General features: G+C 38.9%; 4 protein-coding genes across 5 annotated transcripts; 3 read left to right on the top strand and 1 right to left on the bottom strand.

Annotated features, from left to right (window-relative positions):
* Window positions 1–262: 262 nt before the first annotated feature.
* LOC140800121 (mediator of RNA polymerase II transcription subunit 6) lies at window positions 263–3,613 on the top strand. Its single transcript, XM_073154784.1, has 5 exons — window positions 263–720; window positions 820–994; window positions 1,877–1,946; window positions 2,760–2,869; window positions 3,249–3,613. Exons 1-5 carry the CDS (start codon window positions 446–448, stop codon window positions 3,411–3,413), a joined length of 795 nt encoding a protein of 264 aa, XP_073010885.1. The 5' UTR covers window positions 263–445; the 3' UTR covers window positions 3,414–3,613.
* A 610-nt stretch (window positions 3,614–4,223) lies between these two features.
* On the bottom strand, window positions 4,224–7,282 carry LOC140800327 (beta carbonic anhydrase 5, chloroplastic-like). Of its 2 annotated transcripts, none has more exons than XM_073155056.1 (9): window positions 7,097–7,282; window positions 6,927–6,994; window positions 6,271–6,447; window positions 6,141–6,189; window positions 5,526–5,639; window positions 5,302–5,355; window positions 5,127–5,209; window positions 4,909–5,014; window positions 4,224–4,706 (listed from the first exon to the last, which is right to left on the bottom strand). In XM_073155056.1, the coding sequence occupies exons 1-9, from the start codon at window positions 7,187–7,189 to the stop codon at window positions 4,509–4,511; spliced, it is 942 nt and encodes a 313-aa protein (XP_073011157.1). In that variant the 5' UTR covers window positions 7,190–7,282; the 3' UTR covers window positions 4,224–4,508. The 2 variants fall into 2 exon arrangements, with proteins under 2 accessions (XP_073011157.1, XP_073011158.1); XM_073155057.1 differs by having other exon boundaries at window positions 6,271–6,429; window positions 7,097–7,280.
* Window positions 7,283–9,814: 2,532 nt separating this feature from the next.
* LOC140799885 (peptidyl-prolyl cis-trans isomerase FKBP12) lies at window positions 9,815–13,071 on the top strand. The gene is made up of 5 exons (XM_073154406.1): window positions 9,815–10,106; window positions 11,119–11,152; window positions 11,271–11,332; window positions 12,173–12,225; window positions 12,844–13,071. Exons 1-5 carry the CDS (start codon window positions 10,019–10,021, stop codon window positions 12,943–12,945), a joined length of 339 nt encoding a protein of 112 aa, XP_073010507.1. The 5' UTR covers window positions 9,815–10,018; the 3' UTR covers window positions 12,946–13,071.
* A 1,102-nt stretch (window positions 13,072–14,173) lies between these two features.
* LOC140799626 (mitochondrial uncoupling protein 5-like) lies at window positions 14,174–15,902 on the top strand. Its single transcript, XM_073154007.1, has one exon. The coding sequence runs from the start codon at window positions 14,737–14,739 to the stop codon at window positions 15,676–15,678; it is 942 nt and encodes a 313-aa protein (XP_073010108.1). The 5' UTR covers window positions 14,174–14,736; the 3' UTR covers window positions 15,679–15,902.
* Window positions 15,903–16,197: the final 295 nt, after the last annotated feature.

The raw sequence follows: 16,197 nt of genomic DNA, 5'->3' as shown, positions 1-16,197 counted from the left end.
ACGTTCAGTCCTTCTGTATACCTGACAAATCTCATGGGATAACGTTGCAATTGCCATCCATAGCTTGAGAGCATTCGATCTTGGCTAAATACTCATTAATGCAAGATATCATTACTATGACTGCTCTATCCAATTGCATAAAATTTCATTTCTCGGACAAATTCTCAGCTTGCTATGGTAAAGTAGGTAAATAGACAGTGGTCAGATGGTCAAAGAACCTCATGTTGTAGGACTATTAATTGAACTGAGAGTCTGAGATACCAAAAGGAAAAAAATAAAATAGTAAATAGATAAATAAACACAGTGTTCATTAGAACTTTTAACTTTTATTCCGCTATATCCCCCCTTATTTATAAGTTATAACTGAAACAAATTTGTTGGTCGCCGGCACGGCATTTATCCCGACACGGCCACTTCGACCGCATTGTCCTGAGGCACGACGGCGATGGCGGCGACACCGGTGCCTCCTACATCCCAGCCTCCTCCTCCACCGGCGGCGAACCCTAACCTCGATGGAGGCAACAATCCCGGACTTCCTCCGCCGCCAGGGACGGACATGACCGGGATCTGCTTCCGCGACCAGCTCTGGCTCAACACCTACCCTCTCGATCGTAACCTCGTCTTCGACTACTTCGCCCTCTCCCCCTTCTACGACTGGTCCTGCAACAACGAGATCCTCCGATCCCGATCCATCCACCCGCTCGACCTCACCAACCTCTCGTATGTCCTCGGGACCCCTTCCCATCTTGGATCGAACTTTGCGCGTAGGTTTTGTTCCTTTTGATGTGATTAGGGTTTGTGGGTTTGTGTGATTCGTAGGAAGATGACGGGTGTTGAGTTTATGCTGAGCGAGGTGTTGGAGCCGCACTTGTTTGTGATGCGGAAGCAGAAGAGGGATGGGCCGGAGAAGGTGAACCCGATGCTCACGTATTATATTCTCGATGGTTCGATCTACCAGGCGCCGCAACTCTGCAATGTCTTCGCAGCTCGCATCGTGAGTTTACTTTCTCTTCTACTTTGCAATGATCGAATCTTCATGGTTGTTGATGGATTATATATTGAAATGGTAACATAAGAGAGTTACAGTGGGATGATCTTCTTGCAGCTAGATGGATTACAATATAGAATTAGTTGATTGTACGAAATTACTAATGACATCTCTTGATATGAGAAGTAGATTGTAGTTAACAACTCTTATTGAATTGAGTATTCGACCAGTACATGGATTATAGAAAGCTTCATATGATACAATGGAAATAAGGGATTAACAGTTGGATATCTTATCTTTCATTTGATCCAAGGTAATTTGTTGTGATCTTGACAATGCTAGGGGTCCATTGTACTAATCCCATTCGAAAGTTGAAACAAAAAGAACTTTAGGCTGATTATAATTTTGATCATTAGAAATAAGGGTAGCAGAAAGAGATAGCATTGTGACTCCCTGATAATATGCAATCTTCTTTTGACCCATACTGCTAAATCAATATATAGAATCAAGTCAAATATCTTCTCAATAATATTAAACATCTTTTGTATCAGGTTAAGGACAGCCTTATACATGCAAACTTATTTTGATTCATACTGCAAAATCATGGTAAGACTTCGTAGAATTGTGCGGTATACTTATTCACACTACTACGGTATTGTTGAGTAAGTGGCCGTGAAGGGATTTTATGATGCTTTAGTATTTTTCAACTGCAAACATAATATCCAAAGTTAAAAAAAAACATTCGGAAGTTTTAATCAAGTAGCACAATAGTGAGATGTAATTCATATTGTGTAGGCTATATGGTGATGCTAAAAGCTTTACTTACATAAAGTCCTTTAAAATTGGTTTTGGAGTTTCCTTTATTAACATCAATCTATACTCTTGCAGGGTAGGGCTCTCTATCACATATCAAAGGCTTTTACTACAGCAGCCTCAAAGTTGGAAAAAATAGGACCCGGTATTTGTCTTAAGATTTTTCTTTTTCGATACTTCTATACCTTCTTATTGGTTCTCCATATTTGTTACTACTCATTATGTCCAAATAGTTTTTTCCTGTCGAGTAGGGTTATATGAAGGCAGGCGGGATATCATCAGAAGTTTTATTCTCTTGGGAAAACTATAGGTTCCTGAAGATGTGTAGTTCATATATACAACCTTAGAAACATTTTATAATATAAATATAAAAAAAACAGAAAACAAACTGGGTCGTAAGATTTTGTAGATGAACCTAGTCTAGACATTATTTGTTAAACATCTGTCTCAGTTTCAACTAAGAAAATAGACAAGGCATCCTTTGTGCCAAGTCCATCAATGCAGGGTGGCAAGGCATGACATAGCGTTGCCCTAGTTACTTGGCAGGTAATTTCCATGACTCAACCTGCTACAAAAACTCGTGCAGGAGCAACCCTTAACTCCTACCATAAGAATTTGCTATGCAGAAATATCCACATAAGTGAATGTTTTTAGACATGTATTAGGCCATGGGCATGTTGATAGGACATTTAGACAGGATAGTAGCAGCAACCAAAACGAGAAATCTAAAGGATGCTTTACCATCTAAGATCATGTTTTCTAAGACTCTAAATGCTAGTGATTCATGCTTTGGAACTGCAAAATTAGGTCTTTCCCTATTTATTTATAGTGAGGAATATAAACCATATATGTTATTTATTGGTATACACTATGTCACATGTTTCACCTTAGCAGCAAAGCAGCACTCTTGCATAGTGAATTTTGCAATTGAAATTCCATGCCTTTTTTTTTCTTGCAGCTGAAGCTGAAAGTGAAGCAGGCAGTTCTGAATCAAAGACCACAAAGGAGACAATCGACATTAAGGAATTAAAACGAGTTGATCATATTCTCATGTCATTGCAACGAAAGGTATTATAATGTTGTTACGCAATTGGGGCAAATAGTTCCTTTGACATGGTTTTTAAAAGATGGCAGGTTACAGTACTAATTACTTGTAACTTGAATCTATATCAACTTTCCTATTTTTATTTACAAATAGAGAAATGATAGTCTGCATTTAACTCAGTGTATACTAGTTATGTTAAACCTTATGTTATTTTGGATACAACTGGTCAAACTTCTGACTTATTTTTGGCTTCCTTTTAATTCTAGGGATAATCAGACAAAGCAATTGTCTTGTAGGGTCTTCTCCTTGGTCGCATATTAGACATTCATGCATTAGAAGTTCCCACTTCCCACATACTTTTTCTTAACTGATGCTTGACTTTTGCCAATTTATCTCATCCAGCTTCCTCCTGCACCTCCCCCGCCGCCATTTCCAGAGGGCTATGTGCCTCCACCAACATCAGAATCAGAGAAAGGTCCTGAAGACCAGCAACCATCTGAGGCACAGCTTCCTCCAATGGATCCAATCATTGATCAAGGCCCAGCTAAAAGACTTAGGTTTCAATAATGACTTTGGTGAGAAGTAGAACTTCCAGGTCATTTAGTTCCTTGTTAATAGTTCCTCTGCTTTGGAATGCAGATGTATTAGTTCTTTCTTAGGCTTTATAACTATAATTATAATTGAAGTGCCGAATCAGAATTTTCTTCAATATTGTAACTATTATAGCGTAGGTGAATACATAATCTAGTTGTCTGCCTTTTCTTTTATACCGGGTTTTGGGCGGTGCAGGTGGATGGCAACTGATTGGATTCTGTTTGTTAATTATACATGATCTAAACGCACTGAAATGGCTAGTCAAATATTTCTATCTTGAATCATTTACCAGATGCATATTTGACACGACCAACTCATCAGATTTAGTTATAGGATCCAGTCAACAGCGTAATTTGGTTTGGTATTAAGTTTTGTTTCGAATGTGAGATATTGCAGGCAATAAAAATAGTCCCCTAAAAACCGGGGCCTTTTGCAACTTAAATTGCATTTTTATTTTTTGATTTATAATAATTAGCTTTAGTGTACACTAAAAATTGTTGCACCGACTATAAAACTCAGTTTTCAAAAACCTAATATCACTAATTAAAAGAACAACTGTAATCAAATTGCAGGTCCCCTAAAGAAAGAATACGAAAATAAGGACAAGGCTTCTTTCCTTCAATAGGATAAGATTGCATACATAGCCTTGTTTCATTTAAGTGAAAAGAATGTTTGCATATTAGTGGATTATTGCAATATTTGGAGGCAGCAGATCGAACAGGATGAACGATTGCAGAAATTGAATATAAACATATCTGCGCAGTAACCATGGAGAAATATGAGTTCAGAAAAATCAGCGACCACTTTTCCCATTTTTAGAACCCATATCAATTACTCAAAGCAGTAATAAAAGACAATCTAGAACATCAGGTCTAGTCGTCAACTATACGTACGACATCTGACACAACTAATAACAGATCTTATATGTGGAAATAGTCTGAACAGGGGATTACACTTAGGAGGATTCACTATAAAAAAGGAAAGAAATAATACAACCACACTGGAACTGGTTAGGGAACAAATTCAAGGCAGCAAGTATATAGTAAGGTTGATGCTCAGAGAGACATTTCAGGACCACAAAGATCGATTTTTAATTGCGTATTTGCTGCCACCTTCCAATCCTTCCCTGTAAACAAGTGTCCACTTCTCAAATGTGCAATTGATAAAGTCATAGTAACCTCCATGAAGCAAAAGTTTTCCTTCGGTCACCCTTTTCTCTATCCATGGGTACGTCAGTAAGTTCAGCAGTGAGCCACTGATTGATTCCTGGGTAAATCAAATATATCGTGCATAATAAGAACACTGGCTGAAAGATGTAGTACAAGAATAAATTAAGCTCTGGTAATTCACGGTAGGAATTTCGAAGCATAGACTACCTAGTAATATAACTGAGCATTTACAAGCATATCTATACAGCCAGATGAAAGTTTACACAAACTTATGCCTCTGTAAAGATGAGAGAATTTACTTTCTCGCAATGTGTGCATTGCATTTCAAAGCTGAGATTTCCAGCTGCAGCTTTCGTGCTTAATCTTGCACTCTTTCCAATGAAAACCCAATCTTTGATAAAGCTTCTGACAGATGTAAATACAACAGAAAGAAAACGTAAATGTTAATCCGCAAGAAACTCAAAAGAGATGAATAAAGCAAAAAATAACTAAGCGAGGGTAGTAGATATATGGTTACCTAGAACTAGCGTCATCTTTTAGACTCATAAGAGCCTGAATACCCCCGCAACGACTATGGCCAACAACCAAGATATTTGGAACCTGTATAAAGCAACAGATATTCCAATTTCAGGGGATTCATGCACATTCATATTCACCCAAGTCTGTCAAAATATAGTGTAAAGTTCACTTGCCTCTAGAGTATTTACAGCAAACTCAAGTGCTGCACTAGTCTCTGAGGCCCCATGCTGCAAGACAGTATGAGTTAAATATGCATTTGATTTCAACAGACAAAATGCACTTTTTCGATTACTTAGAGTGACCCAGATATTATATGCATAGATATTGTATGTCATAATATATAAGTAAGATGTACTTCTGGATGTATAGGCCTAAACATGTTTATATATTTATCTACCTGAAATGGTGGAACCAAATTTGCCACGTTCCGAACTGTAAAGGCTTCTCCAGGTTGAAACCCCAAAATATAGGAAGGGCAGACCCTAGAGTCTGCACATGCAATTACCATGAACTGCACTTAAAACTGTCAGTTGAGAAAGAACAATAGAGCACCTTATTATGAATCTCTAACAACCTGAAAAGTCTAAATTAATAGTGGAGGGTACTAGACTACCATAAGCCTTGATCAGAATTACTCAATTTGGTTTTAAAACAATAACCGAGTTTAACTTTAAACATAAAGTTATGTAGTACATGGTTACTAGAACCATGTTGTGATTATCCCTTAAATCTAACACAACATATTAGATTCAAAATGGGTTTAGATCCAGGTAAAAGTGCCCCGTTTCCATTGCTTATTGGATATGGAGATGTGAGTAGATTTCTTTCCACTGCCTGAAGCGTATTAGTGTATTGGTGTATCTAAAATATTGGGTTCAAGACGGCTCGAATCGAGGTAGTAGTCCAGGAGGACAAATGAATAGGTAATAAGATGATGAAGGTGCCAGAATAATATTCCAAGTCAAGAGGACTTGAGTAAGTATGGTTACAATGATTCTAGTTTGTTGTATACCTTTGGTGCTTGTGCTTGAGCAAGATTTCGATAGTGGACTGGATTTTCCCTGTTCATGGCATAATCTTGATCAATCAAAGAGATTGCAATTTCTTTCAACTAATGTAGATAAGAGCATGATTCCACTTACAAATATCTTTGCCTTTTGAAATCCAGGAACCTATGTTTCATCTCCTCAAATGGATCAAGAACTTGATCTTTCTCATCTAATTTTGGATCACTAAGTCTAAGTTCTTTCGTGGAGCCAAGAGGGTCTTTTGAAGCCTTTGTTACATAGGTAGGTTTTCTCCTGCAAATGTAATGCCTTCTGCTCATGTGCAAAATGTTCATAAAGTAAACAAAATATTACACCATAAGGGCATATACAATTCTTTAAAATGGACCGAGAAAAAATTTCAGGGTCACTTTATTGGAAAAAAAATCTACCTCTGTAATCTCCAAGGATAATTGCAACCCAAAATGAATCCCATACACCCATTCATATATTCTGGGACTTAGCATGCACAATTTTGAGATGGATTGATTTAGTTACTATTGAGAAGCCATCGAAATAAGGTGCTTATTCTGTTTTTGTGATGAACTTACAAAGAGGTCAAGTTCAACTTAGTTTACGCACACTTCGAAATTTCTAGATTTGGGGGTTGTATAGAATACAGATATCATTGTTAAGAAATTAATCTGTGTGTGCATATATTTTACTTCCTGCACTGAAGAATTATGCTTGAAAGATCAAAGTTCTAGCAAACATAAAAAATTCCCAACATCAAATTAGAAAACAAAACTTACTCGATGGATAGCGAAACTCTCGAGCGCGCGTTGCGTGATTTCCCCAGTATCAACAGTGAAGGAGAGATCTAACCACAATAAGGCTCAGAATCCAACTCTCAAACACTCCGACGCCAGAAAAGATCAAAGAGGGAAAGAAAAAACGGAACAGAGCACAAGAGCTCGCTCACCTTGAGAGCCGCCTTGGGGTTCCGGGAGAACTCCACAAAGGCCTCAGCGCCGGAGGTAGAAGACGGCAGAGGAACTCGTCGGAGAGCAGGCATGGCGGAGAAGGATCAAAACCTAGGCTTATTAGTGCTCGAGTTGGATCGGATCTCGGAATTTTATGCAGCCAGGAAGGAAGAGGACGAGGGATGTGGATTTAAATGCCTTTTTTGAAAGGCGGAGTTCGTGAGGGAGGTGGTGGGGGGGGGGGGTGGGGATGGGTTCACTGTATCCGCACTCGCATAGAGGATTCTATACATGCAATGCATCTGCCCCATCTGCCCGTAAATGAACGGCAACGATGGATGTCGCACAGAAACTACTATGCGCGCATCCTCACGAGAGATTACGACGGTCCTAATTGTGGACAAGGTGGTTGGGTACGGCGGAGAATGGAATTAATCAGGTGTACTAATTAAGTAGGAACGACGTCCTTGCGCCAGTAGAGAAGTGCCACGTATAGGAAGAAGGGCAGTACGACTCTAAGGGTTGGTTAAGGAGGCTGCCGTCTGTACTTGGCTTTGGTACAGAGAGATAGGGGGAAGGCTAATCTGGTCAATTGGATATAGATATAATAAATGGGGGCCAGTGCCAAGATAATGGGAAGGGATTGCCACCTAAGCCCGATACTTTCTAAAAGCTTGTGGTTAGAATGTTGGACACGTATGGCAAGGTGACAGTTGGACGGAGGAGACTCGAGACTCGAGACTCGAGATTTGGAGTGCCGCCAAGCGCAACTTGGATCAACGGATAGACACTACGGAGAGGTTATCACTTATCAAAGAGATGGGATTTTGAATTTGGCCATATGCGCTCAGTCTCTAGTTTTTGTGGTGTTTAATTTTAGTAAAAATATATGGTCTTTTTATTGGGGAATTAATCAAACATACTCAAAAAAATTTCTTTATTATCATTTATACTATATCTTAATAATATTTATTAACCCCCTGTATTATGAATTTAATCTTTAAAAATATTCGGGTGTTAGTTTAGATTATTAGTTGCTAGAAAGTGAGGGAAGAAAATTAATTAAAGAAATAACTTTCTTACCTATAATTTTTTTCTCTGATTTTAAAGAAAATCACTGCACTGAATTAAGACACTTTATTGAACTCTACTTTTTAGCAACCAAACATAGTCACCAAAAGTAACATATATATATATATAGTAGTTAATTTAATTATAAGCAAAAATATGATTGAAATGCCATCGAATAAAATGAGGAGTAATTTAGATTTTATGTGTTTTTAATGATTAAAGTTATAAGAAGTTATTCCAGTCATAAATACTTAAACTATAATGAAATCAAAACATATAGTATTTTTTATCAATTTCAATCATCATCGTCATCATCAATTATGATTATAATAATCATCATCATCTTGGGGTAGATGGTTAGCATGTATAGCTTAGAAGTGCATGGTTTATGAATAGCATGTAGATTTATAAATTGTTAACAAATCAAAGTCAATCTTGCTTGTTTATACTTAGTTGAATTGTGTTTTTCTAGGCTCGACTATTTTATTTTACCTTTTTTTTTGTTATTAATCAATTTTAATTAGATTAATTAGCTACATGTGATTGGCAAGTTATGGTGAACTCCATCTAATTTTATAGAATTGGAGTCTACCTAATTATCTAAAAATTTTAGTCCTATTATATGGGTTTCACCTAAATATTTAAATACTTTTATTCTGATTATGTGGGATACAATATTTTTAAAGTCAATTAAACCTAAAATTAAATATGGGTAAATATTTTCTAACTCTCTATCGGCTTCTCAGATACAAATAGAGAAAACTTAATTAAAGAAAGAAGAAACATAAGCATCACTAACAACAATCAAATGCTTAATTACGGTTTAATTACGTGAACATTATGTGAGTTGAGTAACTTGTATAATTGTTTGTTTTAATATTTACTTATTGTTATTCGAATTTGTCAAATAGAAATTGAGGAGAATAAAAGACATTTTCAAAAGAAAAAAAAAACAAATCACAGTGTTCGTAATATTAGTAGTTTATTACATTTAATAAACTTATGGTATTAGACTTGTGTGGTCAAATGTCTTGTAAAACAGTGTTCAGATGGCGAAACATAAGAACAACTTTCATCGAGGCCAAGCGTCTGGTCAACAACGTTCAAACACTACAATTTGAGTGTTGTAATTCATCGAAGTATTTGAATGCCTAAATCGAGAGTGGTTTCATTCAACGGCATTCGAACGTCATAAGGGCAGCAGATCATTAAAGCATTCTAACACCTTAACTCGAGAACAGTCTTAATTCAATAATGCTGTCTGAATCACCCGACATTGAGGTCGTATCATGTAATAAAAAATATATAAAAGATAGCAACTTTAAGATTATGAAAAAATATTAATATTTTCTACTTTATTCTACCTATAAATATGTGCTTATCTAAATATCAAACTTTAAATACATTTTTTTAATTCTTTCAAAATTCACCGATATTTCTCTCCATACTTTTCATGATGGAAAGAAAGAGAGAATAAATATTTTTATCCATCTAATTAGTTAGTCTATTTAAGAAAATAGTGATATAATTAGGTAATTCAAGAAAAATATCTTTTTTAATGTTAAAATTGATACAAAGTCAAAATTGAGGGTTAAAAATGTAATAATAAATCTATTTTTTTAAGAAAGTTTTCTCTAGTAACTTTCACTTCCCTAGTAATTGAGGGTCAAAAAATAAAAAATAGTGGCATATAACTTCCAGACTTCCTCTAGCAATTGAGAGGGTCTTACAAATGGATCTGACGGAGCCTGAACGGATTTAGTAGTCTATTTCTAGCCCTAACCTTCTCTTCCACAGAAATCGGCACCCGTAGCCGCAGAAGCCAAGATCGAGCACAGAAGCATAGAGCAATGGGCATCGAGAAGCAACTCTTGAGAGCGGGCAATGGCCCAAAGCCCGTCAGGGGCCAAACCGTCACCGTTCACTGCACCGGATTCGGTCCGTTCCATTTCTTCTCCGCTTCTCCCCGTTCGATTTATTTAGTCCACCAAATTTAGGATAAAATTTCCAAGTTTCACCCACAGATCATGCATCTGGGACTTGTTTGCTCTATATCCAACTAATTATTTCTGGATTCATGAGCTTCGTTGTCTTAGATCGTTAGGCAGTTCAGCTTCATCAGCTAGATTGTGCTCGATCTTCGTAAATGGATCGATCTATTCACTCTCGTCATGTTTTTTTTTAATTATTTTTTTTATTTTTTAACTTAGTTAAATTGTTCCCCAGTTCTTTCGTGTGCTACCGTTGCAGTTTAGCTTGTGCTGTTTGTGTGATGACAGTGGAACTTTTGTTTTTCTGCTAATAGTGCATTTAAGCTACTAGCTTTTGTTGGGGCTGGTTGTAGGTTGTTGGAACTTTTATATTTGCTGCTATCCATGGATAAAGCAGGGCGTATATTTGTTGAGTTTCAATTTGAAACTGAGCCTCATGGAAAATCCAACTCTCGTAAAGTTGGTAGGTAGGTAGGTACCTCCCAGTGAAGCAACCAAGAAGGTCACAGGATCGACTCCTGCCCCAAATAATTATTGTGAAAACATTTATTTGATGATTTGGTAGCTCGGTTTACGGCTTGGTTGAAGGTTTGGCAGGGCGATGGCTTGCGGGAACAGTTTGACAACATGACAATTTGAGGGATGTCTGGATAGCATTTAGTTCAGAGTAATAATTCGGCGACGTATATGACTCAAAGTCTAGACTAAACAGCTTAGTAGGACCTAAGTACTTATATATCTAGGGAGATTTGGTTCTTTGTCTAGCCTTTAAGTTCTTAAACGATGAAAAAAAACTGAGCTTTAGGGCTTTTGTTTTAAAGAAAAAAATTTGTTTTTGATTAAGTTTAAAGAATATACTATGCAAGTAAAACTTAAGAAGTAATAATTTAGTTTATGAGTTTCTTTAATATGGTTCTTGTTATAATGTGATACTTATTCTTTAACTGTGCCATTTGCAGGAAAGGATCGTGATCTCTCGAAAAAGTTTTGGAGGTAAAGGTTCTCTCCTTGTGCTTTTCTCAATAAAATTATCAAAATCTACTTTGTTGTTTGAAAATAATCTGTACCATGTATGGATATTAAGTGATAACACTGTCTTTGCATATTTCAGCACTAAAGACCCTGGGCAGAAGCCATTCACTTTTAAAATTGGTTTGGGTTCAGTTATAAAAGGTAATCCCGAATGTGGTTTTACTTGGTTAACATGAAAATTGAGATGATGTTGTTGTACCTTCGATGTAAATATCATCATAGACAGATTGTTTTTTATGGAATATGCATTTTTAATTGGAGGGTTAATCTTCTCCCTGGACTTTGCCTTGATTTTTTACAGGATCTTCGTTACCCATGTCTTATGATGTTGTCAATAGAAGTATAGAACATTGCCTTTGTAGCATCTCCTTTCTATTTTTATTAAGTATTACTAATCCTTTGAAATTACTTGAGCAGATAGCTGAAAGAATAGAATGCTAGAAGTATTGAACTGCATTATTTAGAAGAAAATCATCCTGAATATTAGATAAACAAATAATTCTTCAACGACCTTAACAAAATTTTCTGTGGACTCTATATCTGAATTTGAGGTTCAGATATTGGAGCAGCATGAACTTTCAGATCTGTGATGATTAATTGTCAAAATGGGCAAACAACTTTTACAAAATCTAGTCAGTAGATGAATGTTGAGGAAGGAAGCCATAACGAGCTTTCTATTTCTTCCAAAGGGGAGATCCTACAATTAAATTATTTGACATAGTATTGTGAGTCCTAATATTATTAGTTTATTCTTATTCATTATGTTATGGTATCACAGAATTGACATATAATTTTGGTGAACTTCAAGACAAATATTTGAAGATCAACAACTTCAAGAGTGATGTTCATATATAAATCAAGGATAATATGCGCAGGGTCACATTGACAACCTTGAGTGTATCTAATATGTTCTTTCAAAACTTGGCATGCCATGCCTTTGAATGTCATATAGATACCTAAATGGATGCATTTCTGTTATAGGATGGGACGAGGGAGTGATGGGCATGCAACTCGGAGAAGCTGCTCGTCTTCAGGTAGCTTTCATACTCCTCTAAAACTTGTTCTGTTGTGTTCAAACTCTGTAAGCTTGCTTACACTTAACAAGGCAACCTATTCAATGTATAAGTTGCCCAAGTGTCGGATTATTCTTGATCCCTTTTTTATGCTTATTTTGATGCTTGTTACGGAATTGTTATATGCTTGTGTCTGTTTCTTATGTGAAATGGATCTCTAGTTCATTTCACTCCTTTGACCTCTTAACTCAATACACAATTCATAACAGAACACTCTCTTGGCAAAATTTGCCCTGGCAAGGTTCCACAATTTGTTCTATGATTGATTTGCATATACCAAAAACCATTGTGACTGGGGCTGAAGTAAAGTGAATTGTGCCGCAATGAACTGCTCACTGAGGCAGCCCATAAAGATCCCTAGTGCATCTAAAGCCATCAGAATATCTGTTCTAATTATTCTTAAATTTCGTGTTGGAGCCTATGTGGCATCTATCTGGTGGAACTAATTCTTGTCTCTTTTTTCCCCATTTGCCATATGGAACTACTATTAGCTAATCAAAACTATGACATGCAAGATGTCTTATTTTCTCATTTAACGTACTGACTTGCTATATGGTGACATCTCCTCTGGTTTCACAGTGCACTCCAGATTATGCTTATGGAGCTGGTGGATTTCCAGAATGGGGAATTCAGCCCAACTCAGTTCTGGTATTCGAGATCGAAGTTCTCAGCATCCAGTGAGAAGAAATACTCTCTGGAATTGTACTGTTTGCCTACTTTCTCTGGAAAAACTCCTAGTTCCTGCTTGTAGTATGGATGGTTTGGTGTGTTGCTAAGCGAATAAGAACAGGACACGGATCTAGCGCATGATGTGATCTGGTAATCTCATTTCATAGTAGTTGCTCATTTCTTAAGCGAGCTAGTTCTGTTGATCTAAGCATTTCAAGTATAATATATTCTACTAATCATCCATTTGTTTCTTGTATTTATCAAGAAAGTGAGTTTATCAGGGCCCTAAAGCTGCAAATCTGGTTCAGGCAAACTTTTTCGTGTAGTTTAGCTTGATTTTAACTTATTCTCGTATTAAATTTAAGCACGTAATTATACCAAACTTTAAGCCGAGGTTAAATGCTTAAATTTGAAGTACATGTGTAATTTGATTAAATGGAGTAACCTCTAATTTGTCCCTCTGTTTTTTTTTTAGTCCTTCTCCCTTATTCAAAATAGAAGAGCAATTCACTATTCTCTTTTACTATTCTGAAGAAGAACCAAAAGTCGTATATTAGCCACCCCCTAAGATCGAGAAATTAGAAGACATGGATCTAGAAACTAAAAAGCACATAAAGTTGACTCCAACCAACATCGGTAGCTTTTGGCATCAAAGATTCTTCCGTGAAATTTGGAGTCTAAAGTTCTAAACTTACGCCATCGAAGGAGTACCTTTTACACCTCGTGGAATAATGGAATTGCCTGCCAAATGCCAATGAACGAGTCCACACGAAATAAATGAGCGATTCGTCGCGGCGCACGGTAACGATGATATGCGCCAGCCAAGCACAGGTTGCCCTCTTTGCGTCGGACAAGGAAGGTAGTGATATGCCAGTTCACGGTGGACACGTGGAAGGCGGAGGGACACGAAAGTTTGTCGTTGAGACGTCCTCCCTCCTCCTCTCCATCCATACGCTCCGATCCGGTCGTCAGGTTCGCTGAACCAAAAACGAGCGGTTCGTGGAGGCGCATCGGTGATATTGCAATCGGGGCGATTCCCACCTGACACGTGGATGCAAGTTGTGAGCGAATTGGTTCGTTGCCATATTAATTCACTGGGACCCATGGTATTGAGGCCTCAAATAGACACGCATTTTACTCCTTCAATATTTTTTAAAAATAAAATCTAATTCCATACTTAAAAATTTGTGGGACCTACGGAGCACTACTAGTAGCCAGGAATCCAAGTAATTCAAGAGCCACACCATTGTGTGAACCAAAACCCATGCCGGCACATCGAAGACCGTCGGATCCCTCCAACCACCTAAATCCGACGGTTACAATCATCTCAACTCCGAGATATTCGAAACCCCAAAACTAGGGTTTCCGCGTCAAGCTCAGTCACCCCACGTTCTAGAGAGAGAGAAAAGACACCCACTATTCCACTACTAATTCAACTCGTGTTAAGCATCCAACCTTCACCAGTCCGAGCCCTCCCTTCCCCCCTCTCTATTTCCTCTTCCTTTCCCTTCTCTTCTCCTCCTTCTCCTCTCCCTATAAATATATCTCCTCGTCCTCTTCCTCCAACTCGTACTCCAAACCATAGATAAAAACGCCGGCATATGTCTCAGCGAAGCAGCGTTCCACACTCCTCGTCGATAGCCTTCGCCCTCCACTCCCATCTCCTGGTCTCCAGTGAGATGAACCCCAGCTCCAATTGGTAGTGGTTGCTGTTGTATTCTCCTTGTTTTGTTTGAGATTTCGAGTAGGTAGTCCAGATAAAAGGAAGCTTTTTTTTTTTGGATTATTTGGGGGAAATTAAAGATGGGTCTGAAAGGATTCGTCGAGGGAGGCATCGCGTCGATCATTGCCGGGTGTTCTACCCACCCCCTTGATCTGATCAAGGTCCGGATGCAGCTCCAGGGGGAAACGCTAACCCCCCCGCTCCGTCCTGCGCTTGCTTTGCACAACGGCTCAACCATGGCGATTCCAGCTCCGCCGCCGATGCCTAAGCCTGGGCCGATCGCCGTCGGAGCCCAGATCCTCCGCTCAGAGGGCGGAGCCGCGCTTTTCTCCGGCGTTTCTGCGACTGTCCTCCGCCAGACTCTCTACTCCACCACCCGGATGGGGCTGTACGATATCCTGAAGAAGAAGTGGTCCCCTGCTGGCGACGGCGCGGCTCTCCCACTGCACTTGAAGGTCGCCGCCGGCCTCGTCGCGGGCGGCATCGGCGCTGCGGTCGGCAACCCGGCCGACGTCGCCATGGTCCGGATGCAGGCCGACGGCCGCCTCCCGGCGGCGGAGCGCCGCAACTACCGCGGCGTCGGCGACGCGATCACGCGCATGGCGCGCGCCGAGGGCGTGACGAGCCTGTGGCGCGGCTCATCCCTGACGGTGAACCGCGCCATGATCGTGACGGCGTCCCAGCTGGCGACGTACGACCAGGCGAAGGAGGCGATCCTGGCGAACGGGGGCGCCGACGGGATGGGCACCCACGTCGCGGCGAGCTTCGCCGCGGGGGTGGTGGCAGCAGCGGCCTCGAACCCGGTGGACGTAGTGAAGACGAGGGTAATGAACATGAAAGTGGAGAAGGGGGCCGCGCCGCCGTACGCCGGAGCCATCGACTGCGCCGTGAAGACGGTGAGGGCGGAGGGCGTGATGGCGTTATACAAAGGGTTCATCCCCACCGTCTCAAGGCAGGGGCCGTTCACCGTCGTGCTATTTGTCACGCTCGAGCAGGTGAGGAAACTGCTCAAGGACTTCTGAGGACGATGATGACGACGACGAAACTACTATATATTTTTTTAGAGTATTAGTACCATGATTATTTCTATTTAAGAGTTTGTGATGGAATGAAGAATTTATGGATGCTTTTATTAGTTATTTAAATGATTAACTGTCTAGGAAATGACATTTTTCGACTTTCCTAAATTATGTAAGCTTAAATTTTTTAATGGATGTTGCTATGGCTTTATCTATTGAATTAAAAAGTTCGGCGTGTTAACTGTTAAGCATGTGGAAGTGACGGATTTTGTGGGGTTCCAATGTCGGTTGAGTGTGGATACAACCAAGTTTTTTTTTTTTTTTTTTCTCTTTTAAAAAGAAAAAAAATATTTTCTTCGTACAACCATAATCAAATGTTTCATCCAATCAAGTTTGAATCCCAACAGTATTAATTTAATTGAAGTACTAATCAAATTTTGACTTTAAAAAATATATATATTTACTTATTTAGAACCGATAAAGTTAATCAAAATTTCTGCATCCATTGTAGGAGTTTGTTGA

The sequence above is a fragment of the Typha latifolia genome, chromosome 13, assembly GCF_019914945.1.
Source record: "Typha latifolia isolate L0001 chromosome 13, TyphaL0001v2, whole genome shotgun sequence".
NCBI lineage: Eukaryota > Viridiplantae > Streptophyta > Magnoliopsida > Poales > Typhaceae > Typha > Typha latifolia.
The sequence above is the reverse complement of the archived record's forward strand: the minus strand, read 5'-3'. Positions and strand labels throughout refer to the sequence as shown.

What these genes read in the sequence shown, in the direction of transcription:
- LOC140800121 (XM_073154784.1), top strand. Translation starts at nt 446, where the DNA reads ATGGCGGCGACACCGGTGCCTCCTACATCCCAGCCTCCTCCTCCACCG. An exon ending in CTCGACCTCACCAACCTCTC is followed by an intron (nt 721 to 819) that starts GTATGTCCTCGG and finishes TGTGATTCGTAG; the next exon opens with GAAGATGACGGGTGTTGAGT. An exon ending in TCATGTCATTGCAACGAAAG is followed by an intron (nt 2,870 to 3,248) that starts GTATTATAATGT and finishes TATCTCATCCAG; the next exon opens with CTTCCTCCTGCACCTCCCCC.
- LOC140800327 (XM_073155056.1), bottom strand. Translation starts at nt 7,189, where the DNA reads ATGCCTGCTCTCCGACGAGTTCCTCTGCCGTCTTCTACCTCCGGCGCT. An exon ending in TTCAAAAGGCAAAGATATTT is followed by an intron (nt 6,190 to 6,270) that starts GTAAGTGGAATC and finishes TGCCATGAACAG; the next exon opens with GGAAAATCCAGTCCACTATC. An exon ending in ATTTGGTTCCACCATTTCAG is followed by an intron (nt 5,356 to 5,525) that starts GTAGATAAATAT and finishes ACTGTCTTGCAG; the next exon opens with CATGGGGCCTCAGAGACTAG.
- LOC140799885 (XM_073154406.1), top strand. Translation starts at nt 10,019, where the DNA reads ATGGGCATCGAGAAGCAACTCTTGAGAGCGGGCAATGGCCCAAAGCCC. An exon ending in CGTTCACTGCACCGGATTCG is followed by an intron (nt 10,107 to 11,118) that starts GTCCGTTCCATT and finishes TGCCATTTGCAG; the next exon opens with GAAAGGATCGTGATCTCTCG. An exon ending in TTTGGGTTCAGTTATAAAAG is followed by an intron (nt 11,333 to 12,172) that starts GTAATCCCGAAT and finishes TTTCTGTTATAG; the next exon opens with GATGGGACGAGGGAGTGATG.
- LOC140799626 (XM_073154007.1), top strand. Translation starts at nt 14,737, where the DNA reads ATGGGTCTGAAAGGATTCGTCGAGGGAGGCATCGCGTCGATCATTGCC.